Source organism: Schistocerca americana, chromosome 4, assembly GCF_021461395.2.
Source record: "Schistocerca americana isolate TAMUIC-IGC-003095 chromosome 4, iqSchAmer2.1, whole genome shotgun sequence".
Classification (NCBI taxonomy): domain Eukaryota; kingdom Metazoa; phylum Arthropoda; class Insecta; order Orthoptera; family Acrididae; genus Schistocerca; species Schistocerca americana.
In genome coordinates, this window is record NC_060122.1 from 277756973 (window position 1) to 277780293 (window position 23321).

At 43.0% G+C, this 23321-nt stretch overlaps 1 protein-coding gene across 1 annotated transcript in view; it reads left to right on the top strand.

Moving 5' to 3' along the window:
- Window positions 1–2223: 2223 nt before the first annotated feature.
- LOC124613403 (carboxypeptidase B-like) overlaps window positions 2224–23321 on the top strand; it is a 35001-nt gene continuing 13903 nt past the window's right edge. Inside the window, exons 1-2 of the mRNA XM_047142107.1 lie at window positions 2224–2238; window positions 11275–11365. Coding sequence (XP_046998063.1) covers window positions 2224–2238; window positions 11275–11365 — 106 coding nt within the window. The remainder of the gene's footprint in view (window positions 2239–11274; window positions 11366–23321) is intronic.

Here is a 23321-nt window from a genome sequence, read left to right on the forward strand (position 1 = left end):
CCGCTCCAGAAGTTCTTTAACGCCACTACGGCGACTTGCGAGTGAATGAGGATGAAGTGATGATGAAAGACACACAACACCCAGTCATCTCAAGGCAGAGAAAACCCCCGACCCCGCCGGGAATCGAACCCGGGACCCCGTGCGCGGGAAGCAAGAACGCTACTGCAAGACCACGAGCTGCGACATTTTATTAGATGATCAGTATTTTCACATCTGAACTAGATCAACAGCAATCACCTTATCTGCAATTTTCTTATTTACTTATTTTTGCAAGGTTTCCTTTGGTGGCACTTAGAACAGGAGAGTACTTGGTTTCTTTACAGTTGCATTTGTTTGTTGTACAGTTTTTCATGCAACTGCACTTCACGAAGCCTTGCCCTGATCCAACTGCAGTGCTTAAAGATATTTCAGTGTCATGGTAAATATTTCCCACGTGTAAAAACTTCTGAATGCAGACGTAGAAATCAGTTATAAAAAAATAAAAAAGAAGTTAAAACAAATACTTAATATTTTATTACAAAAATTATGGATAATTTTAGTAAAATTATACCTGCAATAATGTTTCTGAAGTACACCATGTTTGGTGCCAACTTTGTAGAGACTTTCATCAGTCTTTTGAAGTATTACTCCCATTATATTTCGAAGGTCACCTCTGCCTTTATGTACATCTGGCATAGTTATGGTTATGTTTTCTCCAATGTCAGCTAGTGGATGGAATTTGTCAGAGGAAGCTTTCATTCTCTTAGCTTGTTTTTTAAATTTTCTGTCGCAATTTTTCTAGCATTTTGAATGTCGTTTCTGTCAATTTTCACAATGTTATCATCACCACTGTCTTCGTACTGTTCAGTATTGCTGTCATTTTCGATTGCCTTCTTTAGGTTATGATTTCTTGAGGCAACCAGGAAGTGGAAAGTCCTATCCTAGATTCGCTTCCGAATAATGCTTTATAAGGTGATTGTTTTATGCCAGAGTGGTAAGCTCGATTTTTCATGAATTGGACATACCTTAATCCTTCCGACCACATTGTCGAATTTTTGTCCTTTAACCAAGAACTTTTCATATTTTGAATGACTTGGTTGGCATGCTCAACAGACCCCTGACTTTGGCTGTACCTTGGTTTTCCATCCACAATTTTCAGTTCTCACGAAAGTTTTGCGAGTTCATTTATAACATTATTGACTAATTCTTTGCCATTATCAGATTTAAGAATGCACGGCGCCCCTACAGTTAGGAATATGTCATTCAAATGATAAGCCATTTCTTCAGCCCTCTCTGATGTTAATGCACGAGAGAACAAATTTGGTGAGATGGTCTTGGTAAACTAGCATGAACTTTAAATTCTTGTCTGGTTGTGTTTGGAAATCAGTCAAATCGACTTGGCATCTGCTATTCATTTCCGAATGGAGAGCCGGCCGAATTGGCCGTGCGGTTGTAGGCGCTGCAGTCTGGTGCCGCGAGACCGCTACGGTCGCAGGTTCGACTCCTGCCTCGGGCATGGATGTGTGTGATGTCCTTAGGTTAGTTAGGTTTAACTAGTTCTAAGTTCTAGGGGGCTAATGACCTCAGCAGTTGAGTCCCATAGTGCTCAGAGCCATTTGAACCGAATGGAGAATTGACTTTGAAACAGCGCTCTTTTCTTCTTTGTCTTCTTTTGTTGACAAGCATCACACATTGATGAATAGAGGCACATCATTTCCTTTGTGATATTGGCAAATTTTTTGGATGTCTCGGTTTGCATCCTATCGCGGTCACCATGAGCCACAGCTACATGAGCCGCGTCAATCATATCATAAAATTCATCAACTGGAACAAAGTATTTTATATTACCTTCACACCGTGCAATGAGTTTTTTCACATCACCAATTTTCAGAACAGCAAATCTTTTCAGTTTTCGTTTTTGTAATGATGTTTTTTTTCCAACTTCTCCGCGTCTTCTACTTGTTTAACCAAATCCGTATATTCGTCTACTAATATCACATTATAATGGGAAGACTTTTTGTTTTTACTCTGCAAAATTTCCTCCAGAAACTTTTATCTCCAAAGCTTTTGATTGGCTTGTCTACTACACGAAGGCTCATCCATGATGAAACGCCTCACAATAATACTACTAGGATTGTAATAAAATCTTTAAAACGCAACCAGGAACTCAACACGCGCAATCGTCGATGCAAAATACCGTTCAAAACAAAGAGCAGTGCGAGTGAAGAGCGGTTGAGAGGCGGGATGGACGAGCCGGAGGTAATCCGGGGGTTCCCCGTTCGTACAGGAAGCGACATGCGTTCTGACTAAGAAAAATTAGTTCAGACGTACGAGTTTGTCCCAAAGCAGGTATGTACATTCTAACTAGGATAAACCGATTCGACCTAGACCAAACTGTTTTATTCAGTCGGTAAGCCGCGCGGGGTAGCCTTGTCCACAGTCCGCGCGGGTCCACCCCTCCCTCCCCCCCCCCCTCCCCCCCGTCGTAGGTTCGAGTCCTCGCTCGGGTATGGGTGAATGGGTGAGGGACCGATGACCTCAGCAGTTTGGTCCCATAGAACCTTACCACAAATTCCCAGTTTCCTATTGGTAACAGGATGAACGAGTTAGACCTAGGCGAAACTAGTTCATCCTAAAATCAGGTTTTGCCGGTAACACATACATCTGATGTCTTCAACAACTGTAGTCACTGTCAAGACACAAATGTAGCAAGAGAGCACTGTGCATCGTTATTTAAAACCTACAACCAAAAATGTTCGAAATTGGTTTAATATTAATAACGAATACTGCTAATGAAAAGTCGTGCCTAATGATCATGTGACCACTCTGAAATCGTGTCCGGACCAGCGTGGTCTAATTATAGCATGCGGAGGCGAAGTTAACATCCCTCAGTGAGTGGTCATCGGCTATTAAGCAGCGACCTGATGAAATAAGTGATAAAACTGTGAGGTTCCTTTTTTTTTTGCCGTGAAAGTTTGAAGCGTTGGTATGAGAAGGATGATCCAAGGATAACACACACTGTGTGATTCCCTAGATGCTTGTTTCTGATTTGTGGATAATATCTGTCGAATGAAAAATGTTATAATTATAGCAGGTGACATTTTAAATATTAAACTAACAGCAAAGTGTCTTCTGAACAGCATATGGTGTCTCTCACTACAATGCCTGATCTCCCCACTACAGAGCACAGGCCTAAAATGAAGAACAACAGGCACTTTTGGACACTAAATTAACTATAGGCATTGATGGAGTGTCACTCCAGTGTGCGTGTGTCACAAGTGCGATACCATCGTTATATCGACATGATGCATATTATGCCAGGGTATACAATTTCTCAATTATACAAACAGATTTGATGCCACTCGACTAACATATTTTTGCAGGCTATGCTGTGATGTCATTATTTTAAACTGTCAAAGTATCTTACCTCACCAACAACTACAGCGTCTTATCTACTCACTACAAAGCTAATTACCTAGAAACTGTAGATCCCTATAGCTTTTTTACTTTTTTGAATTTTTCGGTTTATTTACGATTCCACAACAGTGCATGATTAATGAATAATTCAGAGCAGCTTTCGTTAGTGGTTATACAGTAGGCACATACACACACATCCACATAAAGCATTCATTTATTTTGACTTCATAAGAGTGGGGAGGGGGGGGGGGGGAGTGGGAGGCGATGTGGCAGGAGGCAGGGGTGGCCTTGATAATACAAAAGTGCCGTTACGGATTCAGGATTCCTGGAATGACTGTGCCTTGTTGCAGGATGCCATGATGTCATGACCTTGACTATAAAGAAATGCTGATTCTGATAAGCAAGTGCTGATAGATGACGAGTCAGAGAATTCTGTCAAAATGCCCAGTGAGCCACTACTTCTTATGTCAATTAAAGCTTTGTTGTACTTAATACGCCACTGAAAGAACATATAAATCATTATTTGACTAAATAACGTCTACCTGAAGAAACGAATGTGGGGAAGACTAATGTGGAACTGTGACAAATATCTTGGTGGCAGTGTACTAAGACGGACATATTTACATCTGAGGAAGTTTCAAAAGCACAAGAAGTTACATGTATATCGCAATTAAAGATCCAGTTTCAAAACGCTGTAAATATCACTGCTCAGAATTACGTCAAATTTGAAAGGAATGTTACGGAAGAACGTGGAAACGGTAGGGGGAAAAAATTTACCACTGGATGGCACTGTAAAGGGCAGAATAAAAGACGATCAATGTGATTGTCTCATAGGATTGCGCGCTGCTGGTAAAGCTCTTTTACGAAGACGGTGAGTATCTGCAAAAGTTCAGAACGCTCAGCGGTATGAAAGAGGTCGTTGGTTTGATGTCTGCCAAAGATCTCTAGAAAACAGTTACGAAATTCAGGTTCTTTTGAAGTACATTATGGCAGGGGGAGGAAAACAATTGATCCAATGTTGGTAGAATACGAGGTGCGACAGTAAAGTAATGAGTCTGATGTGAAAAAAAAATGTCGCTTACCGTTTTAGTCAAGTTTAGTGTTGTCTCCTTCAAAGTGGTTCCCTTCTGATTGGACACACTTTTTCGAGCTTCTGCCATTGATGGTAACATTTCTGGAACTCATCTTCTGTAATATCCTCCGAGACGCTCGTCACAGCTTTTTGGACATCTTGTGTTGTTTGATAATGGTGTCCCTTGACCGCCGTTTTGACTCTTGGAAATAGAAAAAAGTCGCACAGAGCAATATCTGGTGAATGAGGTGGCTGTGGTAGAATTGAAATTCGTTTTGAGGTTAAAAATTGCTGTACTGACAGAGCAGTATGCGATGGCGCACTATCGTGATGCAGAATCCAACTATCAGCAATGTTGGTACGGACACAAAGAACTTTTTTATGAAGTCTTTCTAAAATTTCTTTGTAGTAATATTGTGTAACTGTTTGTCCAGGAGGCACCCACTCTTTATGAACAATTCCCTTGGAATCAAAGAAGCACACAAGCATGCATTTCACTTTTGACTTTGACATATGAGCTTTTTTTGGTCTGGGTGATCCCTTTGAGCACCATTGCGAACTTTAGCGCTTTGTCTCTGCATCGTACTGAAAAAACCAACCTTCATCACCAGTGATAACACGGCTCAACAGTTCTGGACTGATTTCCGTTTGCTCTAATAGATCGGCTGCCACATTTCTCCGTGTTTCTCGCTGTTGTGGTGTGAGATTTTTGGGGACCATTTTTGCACAAATCTTTCTCATACCAAGATCTTCAGTTATTATTAGACGAACCTTTTCTCGATTGATGTTCAGTTCTTCTGCAATCATTTTCACGGATAATCTTCGATCAGATCGTAAGAGCTCACGCACCTTGGCCAAGTTGACATCCGTCAGTGAGGTTGATGGTCTTCCACTGTGGTCTTCATCTTCAACATTCGTTCTGCCTTCACTAAACATTTTATACCAATGAAAAACTTGAGCTCTTGACATAACCTCCTCTGAAAAAGCCTTCTGAAGCTTACCGTAAGTTGTTGTCGCGTTTTCACCCAATTTAATGCAAAAAGAAATGGCATACAATTACGCAATATTATACGGTTCCATTTCCGTGACGAGAGAGACAAACACATGTTAACTTATTACAGCACAACTCACGACTGAGCAGTTGCATCGATGTGCCGCTTGGACTAGAAGCAGCTTATAGACCAAGGTCAAAGATATTGTGCCTCCGCATGCCTGCAGGGTTGCCAGGGGGTTGCCACATCTTACAAAGAATATCAGCCTCATTACTTTATTGTCGTACCTCGTATATGGTCACAGTGTTGCAGAAGGGGGGTGGAGTGGAATCAAGGAGTGCAAAGGAAACTGCCCAAACTTTGAACATGGCTGAGAATATGGTGCACAAAATTTTACGAAATATCTTGCCCTGTTGTCCATACAAGACTACCCATGTGCAGGGGTTGCTTCATGCTGACCTGCCACTAAGACAAACGACTGAATTTCTTGCTCACATGGAAGTGCACAATGAATGGCAATGGTACATTCTGTGGAGAGGCGAAGCCTATTTCCAACTCCAATGACATGTCAGTGCACAGAGTTGTAGGATAAGGGCAATGTAAAATCGGCTTGCATGTCAACTGGTTCCACTTCATTCCACACAACTGCTGCATATGCTGCAGGTTGATGGCATTTTTTGTCGGAGGACCACATTTTTTGTGAAGAGATTGGTCCAGCAGGTTCTGTTACCTGTCCTGTCACTGGTAAACGCTATGAGAGTCTTTTGTGCACCAATTCATTTGAAACCTTCAACAGCGTGAATGTGTGGGTAGGATCATTTTTATGCAAAATGGAGCTCCTCTGCACATTGCACAGCCAGTGAAGCAGTTGCTCCAGAGGCATTTTGGAAATGCTAGAATTACCAGCCGTCACTTCCCTACAGCCTGGCCATCCATATCATCTACCTTAATCTGTCTGACTTCTCACTGTGGAGTTATCTGAGAGATGCAGTGTTAATAGTAAAGCATTGCGCAACGCATTCTGAATGTAGCCCTTGAGACACTCATTCCTGTTGTGGAGCATGGTGTTTCTCGGTTTCAACTTGTGGCTGAAAACGGTGGTCATCATACCGAAAATGTCTTTTGTTAGTCTCATGGCAGTTAGAAACTGATGTCACTGTTATTTTTATTGCCGTTTTTGGCCTAGGGTCAATTAAAAATCAGTTTTTCGATCAGATGTGGTACGATCTTGCTGTGGTAGGTGGGCTAACCCAGTGCCACAACTGAAGATTGCCCAACTTGTGCAGTCATGTACATTGCACAATATGGCTGGTTTAATCTGTAACTCACAACATAGCCGTCGCGCTGCGATTCATCTGTCATTTGTAGCCAAACCCATTATATTATGGCGCTTAGAGCGCCATCCAAGGGAAAAATTTTCGTTCAGGTTTTTTGGTTTCCATAACGTTTATCCGTACTTCAATAGTATTTCATCAAATTTTACGTTATTCTGAGCAGCGGTAAATATTTTGTAAAGCGTTTTGAATCTGGAACTTTAATTGTAACCGCCCTGAAGGTAGTCAAAGCGCAGCAGAATCGAAACAAACGAATCGGTCACAAACAAACCGAGCCAGACACAAAGGAAGGAAATGGCAAATTCTGGGAACAAGTATAACTAGCAGAAAAGACGGGAAAATGGACTCCCTCCCCCCCTTCCATCCTGTTTTTTCGCAACCTATCCTCTCTCTTCCTCCCTTCTCTCCCCCGAGTCCTTTTGCATTCTCCTCCACTGCCTTTTCCCACTCCCTGTTGCGTCTGCCCTGTCCCCCCCCCCCCCCCCTTTATGAGTACTCTCCCTCCATCGGCTCCTCCCCCCCACTTCGTTTTTCCTCTCCTTCCCGCCCTTTTCCCCCTCATCTGTCCAGGTCCCCCCCCCCCCCCCCCTCATCAGCCCTTGGCTGTGGTGTGTCATCTTCATGCCAACTTTTTAGTGCAGTGTTTTAAGTGAGTGTTAAGTGTTGTGCATCTTTTCCGAAGTGTTGCGAACAGAAATCATACTGTCGCCGCGTGTGATTTTTATATCTCTTGCGAACAGAAACCAAACTGTGGCAGTGTTTTTTTAATTGTCTGTCTACTATTTTCCCTGTCTACTTCCTGTGTATTTTATTAGAATCGCCAACCCTCTGTTTTATTTTCAAACTTCCACAATTTTCCACCATTTTACAATTTAAGGCACCTTTTTTACCTCCTGCTTTTATTGTTTATTATCTTCTTCTTCTATTTTAAAAATCTGTAGGCTGAAGAGTGCCGTACTAAGCTGCTGCAAGCCCGCCCTCTTTGGGAATCGAAAAAAAAAAAAATTCAAATGGATATGGATTCGAGGATGGTCAAGGCCAATATTGTATCGCAGATAGTACCAACGTGGTATATAAAACTGAGTAAACTATAAAATAATAAAGTTCTCTGATTACGATGGAGATCTAACTTTGTTGGCGGGTAGTGACACTTAAGTGTGCCTGTCTCGAAGATACAGACATACTAATTAGCTACACTAAATGTACCTGACACAAAGTTCTTTAGTTGTAAATTATATTTACACTTGAAGAGGAATGAATCACTGATTAATATAGAGAGTGAGACCAGGACAGCACACATACGAGGAAGGTACTGTGTGCGAAACGCTTCTGCTTTTACAAAACGTGAAGGAACTGTATAGTACAGATACAAGATCTACTTTTTATCGACATATACCCACCCTCTTTCCCCACTGGGTGTGACGCAAGATGGGAAGTTTTTATCAACGACACCGCAGGCTGACACATTATCCTAGTGGGAGATTTTTATTGTGTCCTACGCTGAGAAGATTACATCCAAATTTTAATCACAGCGGAGAATTACAAGCACTAACGAGCGAACTTTTTTGAAAGTGATTAGTACTTGGCGACATGTGCACCCGGCGAAAATAGCTTACACCCAAATGGCCTCCACTTCAGCACTGATCTACTAGTCTCCACACACCCAAAGGGACTACAACTTGAAGGTCAAGAGATTTGTTCGTCAGGGGTCATCGAGAATTTACAAGTACCTTGACGGCGGATTCTCAAACCAGCAGACCCACTGTCTCCTGAGGTCAGGGCTGTACGCTATAAAAGCTGCAACTTAGACGATTTCACCCAGTACCAAAATTCCAGGGAACAATTTCTCTTGCGGTGATAAAAATAAAAGGAAGCGTGAGTTCAATAAATTGTATTCCCGTTATTCCATTAGTTCTATAATGTCCAACCACATTAATGCCATCACCTGAATAAACACGTTTTTCAGCGAGGACTGCTGCTGGACGTGCATGGAAAAGGTCAGTGAGGTTCTGGAAGGCACCGGCAGGTATGCAGGTATGTGGGGCCACGCCGACTCCAGTGTCGTGGCCAGATAGTATAGGTTTCTCGGTGAAAGATCCATGGCGCGAACAGCTCGATCGAGATGTCCCAGAAAGGTCACAGTTCGTAGTAATAGACGGAAAGTCACCGACTAAAACAGAAGTAGTATCCGGCGTTTTTCAAGGAAGTGTTATAGGCCCTCTGTTGTTCCTGATCTATAGTAACGACATAGAAGACAATCTGATTAGCCGTCTTAGATTGTTTGTAGATGATGCTGTCATTTACCGTCTTGTAAAGTCATCCGATGATGAAAACGAATTACCAAATCATTTAGATAAGATATCTGTATGGTCGAAAAGTGGCAGTTGACCCCGGATAAAGAAAAGTGTGAAGTTATTCACATGAGTACTGAAATAAATCCGCTAAATTTCTATAACGGGTCAAGTCGCACAAACCTGAAGGCTGTAAATTCAACTAAATACTTAGCGATTACAATTACAAATAACCTAAATTGGAAAGATCTCATAAACAATGTTGTGGATAGAGCAAACCAAAGATTGCGATTCATTGGCAAAATACTTGGTAGGTGCAACTGGCCTACTAAAGAGACTGCTTACACAACGCTTGTCCGTCCTATTCTGGAGTACTGCTGCGCGGTGTGGGATTTGCATCAGGTGGGACTGACTGATGACTTCGAAAAAGTATAGAGAAGGACGGCTCGTTTAGTATTATAGCGAAACAGGGGAGATAGTGCCGGAGACATGATACGTGGTCTGGAGTGGCAATCATCAAAACAAAGGCTTTTTCGTTGCGACGGGGTCTTCTCATGAAATTTCAGTCATCTGCTTTCTCCTCCGATTGCGAAAACATTCTATTGGAACCCACCTACATAGGGAGAAATGATAATCACGATAAAATAAGAGAAATCAGGGCTCGCACTGAAAAATTTAAGTTCTCGTTTTTCAGGCGCGTAGTTCGAGAGTGGAACGCTAGAGAGACAGCTTGAAGGTGGTTCATTGAACCCTCTTCCAGGCACTTTGTTGTGAATAGCAGAGTAATCAAGTAGATGAAGGTGCGAGACGTTCCGCATACTGTCCGTCAGTCTACGAAGTGACGTTTTCTGCCAAAGGGGTGGCGCAGTGGCAGGCGCCTGTAAGTTCGTCACTCTGTAGCGTCGTTGACACAGGCTCCTATTCCATACTTGTTCCTCGAGACACCTTCTACAACACCTCGAAATTTGTCACTACCTTTGCGGGACACCCTGTTTACCAAATATGCTCCAGGCGTCTCTGAGTTACGTTTCTGTGTGACACCTTTTCATCTACACCCTCAGTCGTAGGCATGATAGGGTTGTCTTCCTGTCAAATAATGATTTCCACGAAGCAAGTGTGGCAAAGACGTTGCTTCAGGTTTTACCGAGGTACGCTGATACGTTGCTATCTTTGGCCCCCTACCCCTCCACCACGAATAGGGGTCTGTCACCACTGAGCCCAGTGACCCCCATAAAACTATGGATTAGATACTAATGTGAGGTCGTTGTCGAATTTATCTGCATGAGATGGCTTCTCATCCTCAAGTTCACCGCTGCGGGTATACTCCCATAGTATTTTTGCACAAATAATACAAATAATAAGTATTTTTTTTCAGTAACTCAAGAAGTTCCTGACTTAATATTCTATGTCAGCTCCTTTTTATCCTCACCTGCACCTGTATGGGCAGTAGGTGTGTCTTGCCTCACAGTATTTTTTTTTCAGATAATATGTTGTAAGTGTAGTTTCCATTTAATTTTGATAATAATCAGTCTTTAATAAAAAACTTAAAAAAGGTGGTCTATAAAGCTTCTTCCTTAAATCTGTGGAGCAATTACAAGCCGCTATCACTAACCAACGCTTTAAAATTTGGTTGTAATGATGCTGTCGATATGTGGAAGCTCATAAAACCTAGTCGTCTCCACTTTTACTGCAGCCGCGCGGGATTAGCCGAGCGGCCGCCGGCACCTTAGCTCAGCGTGTTCGGTCAGAGGGTTACGTGCCCTCTGTAAGAAAAAAATAAAGAAAAAAAAAAAAGGAGAGAGAGAGAGAGAGAGAGAGAGAGTGTTAATCGGTCAACAACAAACTTAAACGGGTGTCTTACGACGTCCGCCCCGAGCAGATGCAACGAACAAAAGCGAACAAAATGAGATAAAAAGAGAAAACAAAAAAGGTGGTCTAAGGCGCTGCTCTCATGGACTGTGTGGTTGATCCCGGCGGGGGTTCGAGTCCTCCCTCGGGCATGTGTGTGTGTGTGTGTGTGTTTGTCCTTAGGATAATTTAGGTTAAGTAGTGTGTAAGCTTAGGAACTGATGACCTTAGCAGTTAAGTCCCATAAGATTTCACACACATTTGAACATTTTTACACTTTTACTCAGGCGAAGACGCCCACAGTATATACCATTACTAATATACAGTTTTGTTTTTCGCAGGACCGTATGTGGAGGAAGACCCGACCAACGACAACATCTCCTAATTGCCCTGGAGTGGACGGCAACAGGAACTTTGACTTCCACTGGAATGGTAAGGAAGCAGTTGTGTTTTATATACTAAACGTCGGTTGCATTGTATTAGATTCGTACATACTGAACACTGACTTTACAGCGAACAGCTAAACAGTTTGGTCATACTGATCACAAAATTGCGCTACGTTTTCCTTCTTCATTGTACGATCCAGAAAATATGCCTTGCCAGTATTCACATCATGTGTTGTGTCGCTCCACGCAGCCACTCTCAGATGTTTGAGGCCTGTGAATGCAGTCAGCTTCAAATGGCTGTGAGCACTATGGGACTTAACATCTAAGGTCATCAGTCCCCTAGAACTTAGAACTACTTAAACCTAACTAACCTAAGAACATCACACACATCCATGCCCGAGGCAGGATTCGAGTCTGCGACGGTAGCGGTCACGCGGTTCCAGACTGAAGCACCTAGAACCGTTCGGCCACTCTGGCCGGCTCCAGTCATCTATCGCCTATTGTGTAGCCAAGCGATATCGCTTTTTTTCGCCTATTCACGCATTCTGTATTCGATTAATTAGGTAGAAGGTGGAAGCCATTCGAAAGCAAATCGCTGATCGACTACCAACTTCTCTTAATTTCGTAACAATTCTCTAATGGCATGCCTCAGTCTACACAAATATGCTGGACAAAAAAGTCTCCGAAACATTACGAAAGTACTTCGCACAGGAGTTTCGGAAATGCATCTTGACAATAAATACAACTGTAAATTATTCGTTCCTGATTGTTTTGTTTAAGTCTACTTTCAAACTGCAATTATTTTGCAATCACTATTGAATAAATTAAATTGGCAGGAATAGTTTTTCTTAATCTTGAAAGCTCTCAACACCCCTCCAGTAAAGAATTCTGACTCCAAGTCTATCTGTAGGAAAACAGCATTACCAAGCAGAAAAAGCCAGCGGTGGTACTTCGATAACTGAAAAATTAAATTCAATATCTCGTCCAGCGACAAGGAGAATACCTTAATAATAACAGCTAGCGATCCGCCACGCCTTCGCAAGGGTAGCATTAAATATCTACGCCCCGACGGCGTGCCTTCACGTACAGACATAGAAACGTGTCGGGGGACTTTAATCCATACGTATGTCCCACGTAAGCCCGGTACTCCTCACGCCCGAGATTCAAGTAATAACGAACTAACTAAAAAAGGGTAGATAATAATAATCTTTAAAAAAACATGTAGTTACTTGCACTTAATTTTCTGGTAAAGTGCAGTTTAGCCAAATTTCGCGACAGTGTTGCCACTTCACCAACAATTTAATTAGAAATGGTTAGCCAGTACACGAAGCGTACTGGTTTCATGTGGGAAACACTGTACAATAAAAAAGTATTTATGTGTGTATGTATATGTGTTCCAAAGGCGCTCAGTCCGGAGCCGCGCGACTGCTACGGTCGCAGGTTCGAATCCTGCCTCGGGCATGGATGTGTGTGTGTCCTTAGGTTAGTTAGGTTTAAGTAGTTCTAAGTTCTAGGGGACTGATGACCATAGATGTTAAGTCCCATAGTGCTCAGAGCCTTACCGTCAAGCAACAATCGCTATGGGGGTAATAACCGCCTACCTATCACAGTTCAGGAGATACGGTGACGTAAGCATTGAGATGCGTGTAAAACTGCCGAATCATGCATGACGTTTAAATTTATTACTTCCGTGCTACTGACTCTACTCGCAGTTAATCTTTCAGTCAGTGTCCACATATGGCGCTAAATGCACGTGCAGAGATATGACATGGTAGCACACATAGTACAGATGTAACGTCATAAAATCTAAGATGCGTGAAAAAACATTGCATTGTACATTAAGTTTAAATTTATTACCTCTTTGACTTTAACTTAATCCGCAACTTATTTCTCAGACGGTATCCACATATACTGCTGAATGTATCTACAGAATTATATCAATGTACAAGTCGTTGTACAAGAGATATGACGTTATAAACGTGAAAATATGCCGTATTATGCATGAAATTTTAATAAATTTACCCCCTATTAGTAATACACATCTATAATCAGCAAGGAAATCCCTGACACCTGACAGCATTTTTGACAGCAACTGGCTGTAGGTAACAATAGCCGCCTATAGAGATATGAAAAGACGTTACCATTGAGACGTTTACAAAATCGCATTGTAGTCAGTCAAACCAGCTGCGCTCTGCGTACAGAAAGTCTCCGGGACCACGTTTATTTATTTGGATACTGCACTTATAGATTTGTACGTTATGCATATTTTCTTGTACGACTGTTTCATAATTTTATACGTATTTTCACGAATATATGGAAATGATTTTTTTCGATTGTTCACTACAAACTCAATAGAAAACTGACGAAATAAATACCCAGGCAAAGCCACGTCTGCCAGCTAGATTATAATATTTATAAGTTCTGGTTAAGTTTCGCTGCTCTCTGGATTTACGGCGGCAGTTAGTTTGCTCTTTTCCCTCCAGATACGGCCTCCTCTCCTGCTGACGGACTTGTAACTCCTGTCGACGACAGATGATGTCTCTCCAAACGCCAATTAATTATGAAACACATAAAAATACGTATATTACACACTCATAATTACTTATAGATAATAAATTATGTACAGAAACCTTCTTCGTGAATCAAGCTATCTATTAGTGGAAACAGTATCAAAATTGCTACAGTATTTCCTGAGACTGGTTCTAACATACAGACAGAAACTTTGGCGGTGGACTTTATAATATAGACAATAGAACCAGAAAGATACTCCCCTCCTTTCCTCCATCCTTTTCCCTGGGCTCCCTCTTCCCCTCCCCCTTCCACCCTGCCTAACCTCTCCCTTCTACCCCTCCCCCCAAGTCCTTTTGTATTCCCTCCTCTGCCTTCCCCACTCCCTGTCACATCTGCCCAGCATCCCCCACCCTTCTTATGGGTCCTCATCCTCCATCGGGTCCTTTCCCCCCTCTGCCCCCCTCGTTTTTCCCTCTCCATCCCCCCCTTTTAGTTTCCCATCATCTGTCCAATTTCCCAGCACCTGCTCTCCGGCGTGGTATGTCATATTTGCCAACTTTTTAGTGCAGTGTTCAAGTGAATGTTCAGTGTTATTCGTCTTCCAAAGTGTTGTGAACAGAAACCATGTTGTCGCTGGGTGTGAATTTTTTGGTTTTTGTGAACAGAAACCAGACTGTCGCCATGTCTTTTAATTGTCTGTCTATTATTTTACCTGTCTGCTTCATATGTATCTTATTAACATCATCATCCCTTTGTTCTATGATTTTTTCACCATGTTACCATTTAAGTCTCCGATTTTATCGCCTGTTTTTATTATTTATTATCTTCATCTTTTTAAAACGAAGTCTGTAAGCTAAAGAGCGGCATACTAAGCTGCTGCCAGCCCGCCCCCTTCGGGGGAATCGAAACTCAGTAAAGAAAAAAAAACCAGAAACAAACAGAATGACCTTGACCTTTTGGCCGCATGGTGTAGCCATTGGCTCCTGAAAATCATCAATCCTTCCAAGACCCAGGCAATCATCATAGGTCGTACCACTCGCTCCTTCCAGCTCCTGGATTTCTCCCTTACCATTTGCCATCGTCCTGTCCTGTCTGGCTCTCCCCAACCCTCACCTACCTTGGCCTCACCATTGACCGTCACCTCACCTGGATCCCTCATCTCCGCTCAATCCAATCCAAAGCCCACAACTGCCTCCTCAAACTCCTCTCTGTCTGTACATGGGGGTTGCACTCCTCTACCATCCTCCACACCTACAAATCTTTAATCAGTCCCATCCTCTGTTGTGCCAGTCCCGCACGGATATCCGCCCCCCCCCCTGCCCCAAGTTCTGTAAGTCCCTCCATATTCTCAAGTGCCATGCACTCCATCTTGTCTTCCGTATACACCTCCCGTTCCCCACGCAGATCCTCTATGACCTCATTCCTTTCCCCCATCTGCTACTATTCCTCAAATATATCCGCATACTCTACACCTCACACTGCATTGATCCCCCTCACTCCCTGGTTGCTCCTCTCCTCTCAAATCCCCACCCTCTGCCACGCCTTCACTGTTGTGTCTCCCCTACCCTCCATCTCTACAACCTTTATCTCCTTTCCCAAGCTGGCTTCCGTCAACTCCCCTCCTGGATGATGCCCTCTCTCACTCAATTTATCCCTCCCATCAAAGCTGATCCTCACCCCCCCCCCCCCCTTCTTTCCTCTGTCATTTCCCTCGGCTCCCTCTTACCCATAATGAACAACACGGGCAGATGACAAAAACTATACAAAACTCCATCCGAACAGGTCTCGAAAGGCCCATCGATGCCAAGGGACCACTCTGCCATTCTCAGCTGATAGGTGTCAGTGGATGCGGATGTAGAGGGGAATGCAGTTAGCAGAACGCTCTTCCGGCCGTTGTCAGTTTTCGAGACTGGGGCCACTACTTCTCAATCAAGTAGCTCCTCAGCTGGCTTCACCAGGGCTAAGAGCAGATGACACCTACCCACAATGTATGGCTTGTACATACACCATTTGATCAAAAGCATCTGGGCACTTATTACTATGCGTTAATGTAGGATGTGTCAAAGCTTCGCCTTTATGACGTTTTGAACTCGGCTGATAACACTTTCATTTAGGTGTCTGAATGTGTGTGAAGAACTGCCAGCTCATTATTACTGAAGAGTCGACGCCAGAGAAGACAGTGATGTTGCACACTTGGTTCAGGAGCGAAGTCATCGTTGTAGCTTATCCCAGAGGCGTTCCATTTGGTCCAGATCAGGGCTCTAGGCAGGCCAGCCCATGTTAGGAAGATTATTGTCCGCAGGTTATGCCCCACAGATGCCTCAGCACTGCATAATACTGTAAAAGGTGTTCATATCCTTCTGCATTTAGCGTTTTGTAAAGCGCAGTAAGAGGACTACACACTAACCACGAAAAACACCCCCATGCCGTAACACCTCCTCCATACTTCGCTCTTGGCACTACACATTTATGGCTGCTAAATTCTACAGGCATTGACCGGACCCCTATCCTTGCATTGGATTGACACAGGGTGTAGCCTGATTCGTCATTCGTTTCCAGTCGTCCAATGTCCACTGGCGTTGCCCTTTACACCGCATCAGGCGTCATTTTTGGCTACAGAAATGTGTGGCTTATGAGCAACTGCTCGACCACTGTATCCCATTGTTTTTCATTCCCTGCGCCTATTCGTGGTTCCAGCTGGATCGCTGTTGCACTACGGAACTCACTCGAGTGATCCCTTCTGCTGATTATATGCCATTTTGTACCCCCCACCTCCCAGAAACAGTCAACGGTCCCTTTTAGTCAGTACATGAGGTCTACCTTGTCTTGGTTTGGCTGTGGCTGTTCCTACGTCTTTCCATTCTGTAATCGCACCACCACAGTCGGTTTTGGCAGCTTTAGAATGATTGATGTGTTCCTGGCAGATCTGTTACTCGAGTGACATCCAATGACGTTCTAAGTCAGTGAGCCGACCAATCCATTCTGCTGTTACTGGTTCTCTACTGACAACTCAATACTCCCCGCCACCTTTTATACTGGCCGGTTCCCTTCTCGTGACATCTAGCGGTCAATTCCATATGGGTGTCCGGATACTTTTGATCGGATAGTGTACCCTGAAGAGAATGTAACACAACTGCATACTACCCCTTTTTTGCAGGGTTCTGGCAGGATTGTGTTGGCACTCCAATTTGTCCTGTAGGAGTCCATAACGAACAACAGTACAAACTTGTCAATATGAATGAAGTTCTCCGACAGCCATGTAACTGTTGATAGCAGGTCCTCGAATGAAGCACTAGTGAAGCAGTTGAATTCACGACATCCAGGGATATATGGCACTATATAACATTTTCATTTATTTGGAGAGATTGCCGAAACAGGTAGCCTTCAAAATAAAATAAATTAACATCTTTGTTACATGGCAGTTGAAGAATTTAATTGATATTGACAATTACTTAGCCACCCGATGTCCCCTGTCCGTGATGAAACAACATAGAACAGTACAAACCTCTCAGCATAATGGAGCGCCAAGTAAAAGTTTGGAAAAGAAACACGTGGCATTGAATCTGGATCAGTGACGTGTATTCTCTTTACCAGCGAGTGTAGTATTTGTCTGCTGCATGACGATCATGGTAGACGAGTGTGGAGACAGGAAGGTGCGAAGGTACGTCTCAAGCATGGAATCTGCATCTACATCTACAAACACCTCCGCAGCCCACTGTACGGTGTATGGTGGATTGTACCAGTGCTAGTCATTTCCTTTCCTGTTCCACTCGCATATGGCCCGAGGGAGAAACGACTGTCTATACGCATCTGTGCAAGCCGTAATTCTCTTATACGTACGTTGGAGGTAGCAGCATCATTCTGCAGCTAGTCACAAATGCCGGTTCTCTAAATTTTCTCAACAGTGTTTCGTGAAAAGAACGCCATCTTCCCTCCAGGTATTCAACGAGTGAGGTGGGGCATTGGTTGGTGCTCTGCACTGCCATTCTGAAGAACTAGGGGTCAGTTACCCATCCGGCAATCTAGATTTCCATAAATTGCTTAAGGCAAGTACCGGCATGGTTCGCCTGACAGGTCACGGCCAATTTTCTCCTGTTGTTGTTGTCGTGGTCTTCAGTCCTGAGACTGGCTTGATGCAGCTCTCCATGCTACTCTATCCTGCGCAAGGTTCTTCATCTCCCAGTATCTACTGCAACCTACATCCTTCTGAATCTGTTTAGTGTATTCATCTCTTGGTCTCCCTCTATGATTTTTACCCTCCACGCTACCCTCCACTACTAAATTGGTGATCCTTTGATGCCTCAGAATATGCCCTACCAATCGATCTCTTCTTCTAGTCACGTTGTGCCACAAATTTCTCTTCTCTCCAATTTTATTCAATGCCCCCTCATTAGTTATGTGATCTTCCCATCTAACCCTCAGCGTTCTTCTGAAGCACCACATTTCGAAAGCATCTATTCTCTTCTTCTCTGAACTGTTTATCGTCCACGTTTCACTTCCATACATGGCTATACTATTTGTATATGGTTTCAGCAACGACTTCCTGACGCTTAAATCTATACTCAATGTTAATAAATTTCACTTCTTCACAAACGCTTTCCTTGCCATTGTCAGTCTACATTTTATGTCCTCTCTACTTCGACCATCATCAGTTATTTTGCTCCCCAAATAGCAAAACTCATTTACTACTTTAAGCGTCTCATTTCCTAATCTAATTCCCGCAACATCACCCGACTTAATTCGACTACATTCCATTATCCTCGTTTTGCTTTTGTTGATGTTCATCTTATATCCTCCTTTCAAGACACTGTCCATTCCGTTCAGCTGCTCTTCCAGGTCCTTTGCTGTCTCTGACAGAATTACAATGTCATCTACGAACCTCAAAGTTTTTATTTCTTCTCCATGCTTTTTAATTCCTACTCCGAATTTTTCTTTTGTTTGCTTTACTGCTTCCTCAATAGACATATTGAATAACATCGGGGAGAGGCTACAACCCTGTCTCACTCCCTTCCCAACCACTGCTTCCCTTTCATGCCCCTCGACTCTTATAACTGCCATCTGGTTTCTGTACAAATTGTAAATAGCCTTGCGCTCCCTGTATTTTACCCCTGCCACCTTCAGAATTTGAAAGAGAATATTCCACTCAACATTGTCAAAAGCTTTCTCTAAGTCTACAAGTGCTAGAAACGTAGGTTTGCCTTTCCTTAACCCATTTTTTAAGATAAGTCGTTGGGTCAGTATGTTGTTGTTCTTGTGGTCTTCAGTCCTGAGACTGGTTTGATGCAGCTCTCCATGCTACTCTATCCTGTGCAAGCTTCTTCATCTCCCAGTACCTACTGCAACCTACATCCTTCTGAATCTGCTTAGTGTATTCATCTCTTGGTCTCCCTCTACGATTTTTACCCTCCACGCTGCCCTCCAATACTAAATTGGTGATCCCTTGATGCCTCAGAACATGTCCTACCAACCGATTCCTTCTTCTGGTCAAGTTGTGCCACAAACTTCTCTTCTCCCCAATCCTATTCAATACTTCCTCATTAGTTATGTGATCTACCCATCTAATCTTCAGCATTCTTCCGTAGCACCACATTTCGAAAGCTTCTATTCTCTTCTTGTCCAAACTATTTATCGTCCATGTTTCACTTCCATACATGGCTACACTCCATACAAATACTTTCAGAAATGACTTCCTGACACTTAAATCAATACTGGATGTTAACAAATTTCTCTTCTTCAGAAACGCTTTCCTTGCCATTGCCAGCCTACATTTTATATCCTCTCTACTTCGACCATCATCAGTTATTTTGCTCCCCAAATAGCAAAACTCCTTTACTACTTTAAGTGCCTCATTTCCTAATCTAATTCCCTCAGCATCACCCGACTTAATTAGACTACATTCCATTATCCTTGTTTTGCTTTTGTTGATGTTCATCTTATATCCTCCTTTCAAGACACTGTCCATTCCATTCAACTGCTCTTCCAAGTCCTTTGCTGTCTCTGACAGAATTACAATGTCATCGGCGAACCTCAAAGTTTTTATTTCTTCTCCATGAATTTTAATACCTACTCCGAATTTTTCTTTTGTTTCCTTTACTGCTTGCTCAATATACAGATTGAACAACATCGGGGAGAGGCTACAACCCTATCTTACTCCCTTCCCAACCACTGCTTCCCTTTCATGTCCCTCGACTCTTATAACTGCCATCTGGTTTCTGTACAAATTGTAAATAGCCTTTCGCTCCCTGTATTTTACCCCTGCCACCTTTAGAATTTGAAAGAGAGTATTCCAGTCAACATTGTCAAAAGCTTTCTCTAAGTCTACAAATGCTAGAAACGTAGGTTTGCCTTTCCTTAATCTTTCTTCTAAGATAAGTCGTAAGGTCAGTATTGCCTCACGTGTTCCAGTGTTTCTACGGAATCCAAACTGATCTTCCCCGAGGTTGGCTTCTACTAGTTTTTCCATTCGTCTGTAAAGAATTCGTGTTAGTACGAGGGCTATTCGGAAAGTAAGGTCCGATCGGTCGCGAAATGGAAACGACTATGACAATCCGATAAAGCTTTGCACAGATGTGTTGGGTAGTGTCTCTAGTATAACCCCAGTGACCATCACGTCGCTCTTCCCATTTCTGAGCTCGCAGTGAGTGCGTAAAGATGTCTAGAAAATAGTGTCTGCCGCCAAGTACGAGGGCCTGGTGAGAAATTTCGCCTGAAGCTATGCAGCTAACATTACATAACTGTCGTGCTGTTTCTTCTTCAAGACCATTCTCCGCCGCATTCTGCAGGGGCAATGAAGATGCTCCTGCATCGTTGTCAATTGGAAATGTTTGACTACCCACAATACAGCCCGTAATTGTCTTCCTCTGAGTTTCATCTCTGCTCACATGAACCGCTGGCTATGAAGACAACATTTTGGCACAAGACAACGAGCCGTAGGCCAGCGTAGAGAAGTGGCGGAAAGCACTGGCGGCTGCCTTCTATAGCGAGGGTATTGGAAAGTTGGTACAACGCTACGATACACGTCTAAGTCGGATCGGCGACTATGGAGATAAGTAGCTGCAAGGTGTATCTAACTGTTGCAAATAAAACATTTTAGATTTTTACCGTGGTTTCCATTTCCCGACCTATCGGACTTTACTTTCAGAATAGCCCTCGTATTTTGCAGCTGTGACTTATTAAGCTGATAGTTCGGTAATTTTCACATCTGTCAACACCTGCTTTCTTTGGGATTGGAATTATTATATTCTTCTTGAAGTCTGAGGGTATTTCGCCTGTTTCATACATCTTGCTCACCAGATGGTAGAGTTTTGTCAGAACTGGCTCTCCCACGGCCGTCAGTAGTTCCAATGGAATATTGTCTACTCCTGGGGCCTTGTTTTGACTCAGGTCTTTCAGTGCTCTGTCAAACTCTTCACGCAGTATCGTATCTCCCATTTCATCTTCATCTACATCCTCTTCCATTTCCATAATATTGTCCTCAAGCACATCGCCCTTGTATATACCCTCTATATACTCCTTCCACCTTTCTGCTTTCCCTTGTTTGCTTAGAAGTGGGTTTCCATCTGAGCTCTTGATATTCATACAAGTCGTTCTCTTATCTCCAAAGGTCTCTTTAATTTTCCTGTAGGCAGTATCTATCTTACCCCTAGTGAGATAAGCCTCTACATCCTTACATTTGTCCTCTAGCCATCCCTGCTTAGCCATTTTGCACTTCCTGTCGCTCTCATTTTTGAGATGTTTGTATTCCTTTTTGCCTGTTTCACTTACTGCATTTTTATATTTTCTCCTTTCATCAATTAAATTCAATATTTCTTCTGTTACCCAAGGATTTCTACTAGCCCTCGTCTTTTTACCTACTTGATCCTCTGCTGCCTTCACTACTTCATCCCTCAAAGCTACCCATTCTTCTTCTACTGTATTTATTTCCCCCATTCCTGTCAATTGCTCCCTTATGCTCTCCCTGAATCTCTGTCCAACCTCCGGTTCTTTTGAGTTTATCCAGGTCCCATCTCCTTAAATTCCCACCTTTTTGCAGTTTCTTCAGTTTTAATCTACAGGTCATAACCAATAGATTGTGGTCATAGTCCACATCTGCCCCTGGAAATGTCTTACAATTTAAAACCTGGTTCCTAAATCTCTGTCTTACCATTATATAATCTATCTGATACCTTTTAGTATCTCCAGGGTTCTTCCATGTATACAACCTTCTTTCATGATTCTTAAACCAAGTGTTAGTTATGATTATGTTGTGCTCTGTGCAAAATTCTACCAGGCGGCTTCCTCTTTCATTTCTGTCCCCCAATCCATATTCACCTACTATGTTTCCTTCTCTCCCTTTTCCTACACTCGAATTCCAGTCACCCATGACTATTAAATTTTCGTCTCCTTCACAATCTGAATAATTTCTTTTATTTCATCATACATTTCTTCAATTTCTTCGTCATCTGCAGAGCTAGTTCTCATATAAACTTGTACTACTGTAGTAGGTGTGGGCTTCGTATCTATCTTGGCCACAATAATGCGTTCACTATGCTGTTTGTAGTAGCTTACCCGCATTCCTATTTTCCTATTCATTATTAAACCTATTCCTGCATTACCCCTATTTGATTTTGTGTTTATAACCCTGTAGTCACCTGACCAGAAGTCTTGTTCCTCCTGCCACCGAACTTCACTATTTCCCACTATATCTAACTTCAACCTATCCATTTCCCTTTTTAAATTTTCTAACATACCTGCCCGATTAAGGGATCTGACATTCCACGCTCCGATCCGTAGAACGCCAGTTTTCTTTCTCCTGATAACGACATCCTCTTGAGTAGTCCCCGCCCGGAGATCCGAATGGGGGACTATTTTACCTCCGGAATATTTTACCCAAGAGGACGCCATCATCATGTAATCATACAGTAAAGCTGCATGCCATCGGGAAAAATTACGGCTGTAGTTTCCCCTTGCTTTCAGCCGTTCGCAGTACCAGCACAGCAAGGCCGTTTTGGTTATTGTTACAAGGCCAGCTCAGTCAATCATCCAGACTGTTGCCCTTGCAACTACTGAAAAGGCTGCTGCCCCTCTTCAGGAACCACACGTTTGTCTGGCCTCTCAACAGATACCCCTCCGTTGTGGTTGCACCTACGGTACGGCTATCTGTATCGCTGAGGCACGCAAGCCTCCCCACCAACGGCAAGGTTCATGGTTCATGGGGGGGGAGGGTCAGTATTGTTGCACGTATTCCAAATTGATCTTCCCCGAGGTCGGCTTCAACCAGTTTTTCCATTCGTCTGTAAAGAATTCGTGTTAGTATTTTGTAGCCGTGGCTTATTAAACTCATCGTTCGGTAATTTTCACACCTGTCAACACCTGCTTTCTTTGGGATTGGAATTATTATATTCTTCTTGAAGTCTGAGAGTTTTCTCCTATCCATCACTAATCCAAGCTTTTGCTCCGTCTTTCATGACCGCGATGTCGACTGGACGCTAAACGCTAATTTTCAAGCTTTT